General features: G+C 45.8%; 1 protein-coding gene across 2 annotated transcripts in view; it reads right to left on the reverse strand.

Moving 5' to 3' along the window:
• KCTD15 (potassium channel tetramerization domain containing 15) overlaps positions 1 to 7,942 on the reverse strand; it is a 44,453-nt gene extending 36,511 nt beyond the window's left edge. The window contains exons 1-2 of one of the 2 annotated variants that reach the window (XM_074840118.1): positions 7,598 to 7,942; positions 1,533 to 1,708 (exon numbers count right to left, since the gene is read on the reverse strand). In XM_074840118.1, the coding sequence (XP_074696219.1) occupies positions 1,533 to 1,696 (164 nt within the window). In that variant the 5' untranslated portion in view covers positions 1,697 to 1,708; positions 7,598 to 7,942. Of the gene's footprint in view, positions 1 to 1,532; positions 1,709 to 7,042; positions 7,052 to 7,597 lie in introns of those variants that run through there. The other variant, XM_074840116.1, reaches the window with a different exon arrangement.
• Between the last annotated feature and the right edge of the window lie 562 nt (positions 7,943 to 8,504).

Below are 8,504 nucleotides of genomic sequence, written 5' to 3' on the forward strand. Positions count from 1 at the left end.
ATTTAGGTATATTCTCCCAGAGCTTCCATAACTGAAGCTTTTATTAAGTAAGTCTGATATGGGGCATATTTTAAAAATAGTGTCAGCAGTGATATTTTAAAATGTGGAAACAGATGTGCTACTCTATTACAACCGCTGAATCGTCCCTGTATTTTTTTATACTATGAAGCATTTGTCTGCTTCTCTGCTATAAATCTCTCCCCACTGAACAGATTTCTTCTCTATGATTAAAGTTGTACCACACAGACATCATTAAACAGACACTGTCCAGAAAAATCATATTGTTTTGGCCTGACCATAAAATATAGGTATTTTAATAATTGTTTCTTTTCCATAGAGAATTTCAGCAGCTCCCTTTCCTTGGAATGAAATCAGAGACATATGCTTTATGACATCAGAGGCGCTTCAAGGTGTCTCCATAAATGTCATTTATTGCTTGGGAACCTGCCAAATGTGTGCAAAAATCCCTAGTTCTTCTAAAGGAAAAAATCTTCAAATGAAACTAGAGCTTTACACTGGTTGTCATACCAAAAAAAAAGTCTATCCCTTATGAAAATACTGGCCATACAAAACCTCTGGCAAGGAAACCTGCTGACCTGGGCTCTGGTTTGCTTTTGAGTCAATAGTGCGTCCTTTAACCAGTCTGCCGGCACCCTGACACTGCACATCCACACCTTCTCTTGGTTACATATAAGACACCCTTCTGAAAAATAAGGAGTCTGAATGACAAAAAGCTGAATTGGTTTAGTGATCATAACTGTAAATCAAAATCAGGTATGTCTTAACATACTGCTCCAATGAATGTGCTTTAACCCTTAATACAGCGGTCTCTCCACACTACCATCACAGGCCTGATGCTGCCCAGGATCCCCCATCCTCCACAGTGCCCAGCAGCCCCGCGGTACATCTATTTGTAATCTGGAGTCTACTCTGCGATAATACCGGCCAGATCTAAATAAATCTTGCCAGACACATCACCAACCTGTCCAGCACAAACCAGCTACCTTTATGCATACAAAGATTCAACCCAATCTGCCAAGCAGACAGAGCAGGTCGGCTGGTCACTGCCCCAAGGAAATGACCGCTGACACTGAGGCACACGGCCACCACTGAGGTTAGGATTTGGCTGGCCAAGAGAAGCATCCATTAGTCCAAGTGTAACAGAGCCATTCTGTTTTCTTGAGGAAGAAGAAAAGGATTTTTTTTCCCTAAATCTGAAAGAAAGAAGTTGCTTGGTACAGTTGGAAATAATCTAGGGCAGCACACCAACAGGTGCTTCAAACATATCGGCAGAATGCAGAAGACGTTGAGAGAGAAAATGAATAGACTCTCTAAATAACACATAAATTTTTCAGGCTTTTTTTTCTGTAGAACCCCAGTGAAGTTACTGTATAAATCGGAAACTGAATTATTCATAAGTGGTGAATATATAATAAATCATATTTCGCATTGAAATATTCCTCACAGGTACATGCCTCTTTCCATGCAATGAACAGAAATGGGCAGCGAGCCTGAAAACACCAAGGTCTTACCTGGAGTCTGGGTACTTTGTCAAGGTAGCCAGGCTGCTGGTGTACATGTGTCCTCCTACATCGATGTGCACGGGAGCGTTCGACTTGGTGAGTTGAGCTGGGAGAGGAATTCCTTGAGCAGCCAGAGGAGAAACCGGGGACCGTGTTAGAGACAGACGGGACATGCTTCTTCCCTCCTGCAAAGGGAAGGCAAAAAAGAACAGTTTCTCTTAAATGTAGCAGTGTGTTACCTTTCTTTCCAGTGTGATCACAGATCTAATCAGATCATTTTTGCATCTGCCTGATCACATATTCAGCTAACAAATTATTGCCACCACTGTAATTAAGTGTATTTGCATCATTTTCTTCAAAGTACCAGAGGGGAAGAGAAAGATGCTTATTAGCAATAAGAAATCAAGAAAAAAAATTTTCAAGGTGTCAGCCTCAAGGGGCATAAAACAAACTGCAAAATTCTAATTAAAGGTCGCGGGCTTATGTGTTAGATGTGAAATATCCCCTGACAAACGAATAACCAATTTGTGAATTGGGATTCAGGGGTTTTTGCAAGTTTGTCTCAGTAACGAGACACCTCTAAATTAGTGACTTCCTCAGTACCTAAGGCATTTAGTTTATACATGTAGTAAATTTCACATCAAACTAAGATCAATTTTCTGGTTTATTTTCAATAATTGTGAAATAAATGGATAATTTCAGTTAAGCCTTAATATTAGACATAAAGAAGTAATAAGCTTTCAAACTGAAAGCAATTAATACCTGGAAGCAGTGAAAACAGGAAGGTAGATAAACTGACCCATGCTTTCATGGCAAGACGCATTAGAAAGTACTGTACAATCTGGCATGTGAAATTACAAATTCAACAATCCACCTAATGTTTAGTGCCCTAAAAATATTTGAAAATTAGTGAAATTTCTGAATTGAGTCCAAAAATCTTCAGCTGACGTACAAAGCAAAAAATATTGAAATGTCTTAGAAATGAACAGGACAACCATAGCAAAAGAAAATTCCTCAATTCTCTTCTGTAAGAAAAGCACAGCTTATTCTGCATGAAACGTGTGTCTCAAAGCTGATTTCAGTTAAATTGGTATAGACGGCATACATGTCAAATGGAAAAAACCCCTTTTATAAAAGTTTAAGAAAATGTCCATCCATTCTCCCCCCTTATGGGTAAAGCAACATATGCAAAACATTATAGTTGAAGACATTTCTGAATATAATCTAATTTTCTTGGTATTCTGTTCTGCAAGCATGCTACCAAGCATCCAGGCTCTTCCTTACATCTGACAAGCACTTTACATGCAGCATCACAAAGTGAATTCCCATTTCTCCCACATTACTTTGACAATGTTTCTTAGAAATCTAAAGCTGGTCTCGCCTTTCTCTTAGCAGTATTTTGCACAAGATGCCTAGCTACGCCACTCGATGAACATACAATTAGCAGCATTCTTTGTAAAAAAAAATCTCAAGCTACATGGAAAGGGATTGAAAAATCTTAATACATCTGGACAGCTTCACAAAGTCATCACAACATCTTCATTTACTGTATTTCATCTTGGGTTAGCTCCTAAGAATTTCCTGCATCTACAGCACAGAAATACATCACCCCATTATGAATCCACATCCTTTTCTCTTCGGAGGCTGGACGGACATCTGCACTGAACACGAAGCAAATACCAACTCTGTCCTAGGACTTCTGTGTCAGCGATGCGAAATTGGGCATTAACATTTTTACTACAGCACCACCTTCAAGGAAAGTGATTGAATCCTTTCATGACTGAAGACGTTGCTTTCTTGTTTCCCACAAGAGCCTGTTGTGGGCAATCTTCAGTAAATATGACATATAGCATAAATAAAAGAACTAACTTTTAAAAACAACTTAGCACGTAAGTACCTACAGTATTTTAGCGACGTATTTGCTAATCTGTGAGTGCCTCATCTGTCTGCCAACACAGACAAAGGTTTTTTTTTCTTACCAAAGAGCACTGTAAACTCATGTTCACTCTCTACTCCTTCACTTAAATGAAAGGGTCAGAAGATCCAGGCTGAATGTCAACCCTGTCTTTGTTCAGACCCCAAGTATTATCACTAATGATAAAGGTACAGACCTTGCACGGTACAGAGCTGCCTTAGAAATAAACCTCACGCAGTTTCACAAAACAAGTGCCTAATTAGGGCTCATCTGCACCCCTTGTTACAATTTCCAAATGAAATCAAAGGACTTCCAGTCTTCTGTAAACGTGTCTTACATTTAACCATTTGTCTTGAAATACAGACTTCAATTTTAAAATATGCACAGATAGCTAAAGATCAAGTGATCCGAATCTATTTGTGCATATTTAAACACTGCTGCTATCTTAGGATTTTGTTTAATGTTAGTATACCAGTAAATTCCTTGATCTGTAAAGAGTCTGAGATTCTCAGTGAGGCCATACACAGTAGATATTTAATTTATACTATTCACTGGAGGGACCTTTTGAACAATCCTCTGCTTTTGGCATCTCTCAGCCAGAGCATGTGTTGAAAAAACACTTAATTATAGAAAATCACTGGAAAGCTAAAATAGTTCTCAAACTTTTATGGCTTTTCATACTTATTGAGGGTGCCACTGGCTTTTTGGGGGAGGGGAGGAGAAGGGGAATTAAAACACAGGCTTTTCCCCTGGTTGGAGAGGGTTTGTATTAAAAAAATGAATCCTACTTTTTTATTAAAGTTGCGGAATTCAATCATTTTCATATGAGCAAATTATCAAGGGGCATAATTGCTAAGCACTACATGAAGGGCACTGAAAACACTCCTATTGCTCCAAAAAAATAAATACTCCCTATTTCTTAAGGTACCGTAACCCTATTTCTAATGACTCTTTCCTCTTCTTAATGTAAAACGCAGCTAAAATTCATCACACTGAGTAATGTACTTATTTTATGCACAAAGCAAAATCCTAAATGTATTTATCCAGTGAAAGTCTTTATGCACGTATTTTCTAATACTGATGTGAAAATTAAAACCTTAAGGGTAAATATCACAGAAACACTAACAAACTTCATTTATTAAACCATGTAAAATAATCCTTGCTCTTTAGTTGCCTACAACAGGATACAGCATCCCAACTAGTGGCACAGGCAATAACCCTGCTCTAATAAGTAACACAGGAACCTGCTGAAGGCAAAATCAATAGAGCCTGATTCCCAAATTATGTGAATATTTAGTTTTTCAAACATTACACACCAAGATCTTTCAGAGCCAGCTTATCTTTTTCTGCCTTTCTAAGCTAACTGCATAAGTACTGCTTGTAAAAACTATTTGCCCATGCAAAGTGAAATAATCACAATGCCATGCTCATTTACACACAAAATGATTTTGTGTCCCATTGTGCTCACAGTTGTTCAGCTCTCTAGGGGTGATTAAACTAGCTATGCTGCTACAGCTTGAGATGATTTCACTGAATCGTTTCTCCATGAAGTTGCTTCTTTGCTAAGCTGTTATTTTAACCATAAAAGGTAAACAGAAGGCAGTTGTAAGAGCTCCATTCAGCTCCGTGCCCAGGGCTATAACCCTAGGGCAGAGAATGCTGAAAGACTGCAGAATTTTCCAGGGTGTTGCCTTTCTTGCTCTAAAGCCTTCAGGAATACTGTTCATTTAATACACACTCTAGATGATACATTTCAGATCCTACTAAAAGAAAGACTTCAAAAGTGTAAGAACTTTTGGGCGGATGAAGCTTTCCCACCTCTGCACATAGCTCGGGGCCATGGTAACCAATACTGCTGTTGATGTTGGGAAAATACAGTAGAAATAAACTGCACAGAGCAGAGCAGACAGATAGGGACAAGGGAGGTGAAAGGTTGCAGGAAAGAAACAGGCAGCAGGCTGGAAGGGGTAAGGAGAAAAAAGGGAAAAGAATGAAAAAGGAGGCGGCTCTGAAGGAGGGACAAAGTTAAATCAAGGAGCAGGCACTTAAAAGACTACAGATGGGATGCAAGACTAATTAAGGATGTAAAAGCGCTTTGTTTCTAAAGTTTATTGTTGCCAGGATAAAAATTAATTGAAACTAATGCTGTTATTCACTCGTGCAGTTTAATTCCTTCATGCACATTTAAGACGTGAAATGAAAACGGCAGGTTTAAGGACCTGCCATGAAGCAGCCGCTCTCCCGGGGAGCCGGAGCGAGGGCAGGTCGGGGCCACAGCCCGGCCGAGCGGGGCCCCGCCGGCTGCGCCCCCCCGGCGGGGCCCGGAGCGGAGCAGCGCCCGCAGCTGCTCCCCGCCGGGGCGCTGGGGGGGATCCTCGGGAGGCTGCTCTCCCTCCCCGGAGACCCTCCTTTCTTTACCAGCAGACCCACGCGAGCACAGGGGGTAGAATCCCCCGCTGCAGCCCCCCGGCCGCCCCGCCGCCGGCGCCCGGGGGCGGTAACCGGCTGCAGAAGTTACCCCGGCGCTCCCGTGGCTCCACGGCACCGTCTGCATCTCCCCGGCCCGCGGTCGGCGCAGCCAGAGGGGCACAGCTACAGACTCGGCAATTACCTTTGTCTCTACAAACAGGGACGGCGACCGCTCGGGTCTGCCTCCAGAGCCACTCCGAGACAACTGCTTACGCCGTGAACCGAGCCTAAAGACAAAGCCGGGAGGTGGGGACTGCCACCCTTGGGCTCCATGGCTCCAGAATTAAAAGTCCGGTAAACATTCGCACACACCTCCACGCTGCTCCACTGAACACTGGACCGAGTGACAGAGGAGATCGTGCCCAAAACTTTTAGAGGGCAGGGGGGGAGGGGGAGCTCCCTCTGGAGCTCTGGTTACCGAATTAAAAAAAAAAAAAAAAAAAGGCTTTCTCCGTCCCCGTCCCCCCCCCCCCCCCCCCCCCCCCCCCGCAACCCGCCTATCTCTGGCAGGCTCCAGTCTATTTAGTGCAAGTTTCACGTCACCCGAATGCCTTTCCCTACTGATGGTCAGGGAAATCACCAGCAAGCAACGCACCCGGTCACTCAACTTCTGCCTTTTTCTTTTAAACATGCTGTATGCCCAAAGGTAAAATTCAACCAAAAAAAAAAAAAAAAAAGCACAACATGGCGTCCTTTACTTATTCCCACATAACAAGAAACGAGATGTCTTAGATGAATGCAAGGGAAAAAAAAAAGCCAAGCCCGAATCCCCGATCCTGTACATTTTCCGTGCAGCCAATGGTGGTGAGCATTAGCCAGGCTAATGTATTAATTTTGCAGAAGTGTGCCACATCGCATGCAGGAACAGAAATGCAAACTATAGCCTAGAGTGGTTTGAAGTCTACCCCAAACCAAGCCTTCCACTCTCACTGGCGCCAGAGTTTCATTCACAGCCCGCCCGTGTTTTCCATACGCGGCGCTCCCCATTGTCGCCCGCCTTCCCTTTGTGCCGAGCCGCCCCGCCGCCAGCCCCCGCGCCCCGGCCCGCGCAACCCCCGCGCACCCCCGCGGCCGCGCCACCCCGCCCGCCCGACCCCCGCGGCGCGGCGCGGCGCGACCGCGGCTCCGCGTGTACCATGCGAGAGCGCGGAGCGAGCCGCGCTGCCTCCGCCGCGCTGGGGCTTGGCCGTCTTCAGAGCCGGGGCCGGGGCGGCAGCGGGAGCGCGGGCACCCCGGGCCGCGGGGCTCCGCCGGCGCTGCCCATGCTGGCGCGGAGCAAAACAAAACATACACACACACACAGAGGCGCACGCACACACACACACACACACACACACACGCGCGCACAGCGGTAGCAAAGCGGGGCGGCCGCTGCAAACGGGTCCTGTAGCTTTAAAAAAACACCCCTCCGCCGCTTCTCCTCCGGAGCCAAGAGCCGAGTTAGTTTGAAGAAGAGGCACTTTCCAAAAAAAAAAAAAAAAAAAAAAAAAAAAAAGAGAAGGGAGCGAGGAGCGAGCGAAGGCGCGAGCGTGCCGCGCGGCGCGGTGCAGCGCGATGCAATGCGATGCGATGCGATGCAAAGCACAGCGCAGCAGCGCAGCACAGCGCGGCGCGCAAGGCGCGCGCCGGCCCCGGCCCGGGCATTCGCGGGAGCCGCCGCCGCCGGAGCCGCCGCCGCCGTTTTCCTTACCTTGAGCAGCGCAGAGATCTGCCAGCCCCCCTTCGGGCTCGGCCGGGGCTGTGTGCGGATGGGCTCCGCTTTTTGCTTTTATTACTATCTTTGCTCCGCAGATCCTGCTGCGATTATTATTATTTTTAAAGCGTGTCTCTCTCCCCCTCTCTGTTTTTGCTGCTTCTTTTTCTATTTATTTTGTGTGTGTGTGGATGTGTGTGTGTGTGAAGGGGGGGAAAAAAAAAGCCTTTAAATGAAACTGCCGAGGCTGTTATGAGAAGAAAGGCAATAATCCCGTCTCTAAATAACAGAGGGAAGGGAGAAGAGGAGGAAAAAAAGCGAATTCTTGCTCAGGGCTTTGCAAACGCCTGCAGGGCAGAGGATTAGGCTACAATTAGCTCAGCCCTTTGCTCTCGCCCTAGCTAATTTTGCGATGAAAATTGGATATTTTTCCCTCCTTTTGGTGAAGGTCTCCAGATTTATCCCCCCCCCCCCCCAATAAAATAAAATACAACCCCTGAAAATGAAATCAGGCTGGGAAGGCGGCCGGCGCCCCAGCCCGCGCCCCCGGCGCCGCCGCCCGCAGAGCCCCTCCGCGCGGCGCGGCGCGGTCGGGGCGGGAGCCCCGCGGAGCCCCGCGCAGCCCGGCCCGGCCCGGCGCTGCCGGGGGATAACGGTTCGGTGTTGGGGAGGATCAGGCCACTGTCACGTCCTTCAACAGACTTACTGAAAAGAAGAAGGAGGAAAAGAGGGGGGGGAAGGGGGGAAAAAAGCTGATTTTAATCATTGTCATTTGGTCTGATGTAATATTTCCCCAGGCATTTTCAACTAGGCATAAATTTTCAGCTCCCAAATAAGTAACACAGGGCACGTTTCTCACATCTCTTGACTCCTCTGTTACAATTAGGGTAGCACCCACTCTGCA

This window comes from Strix aluco, chromosome 14 (assembly GCF_031877795.1).
Source record: "Strix aluco isolate bStrAlu1 chromosome 14, bStrAlu1.hap1, whole genome shotgun sequence".
Lineage (NCBI taxonomy): Eukaryota > Metazoa > Chordata > Aves > Strigiformes > Strigidae > Strix > Strix aluco.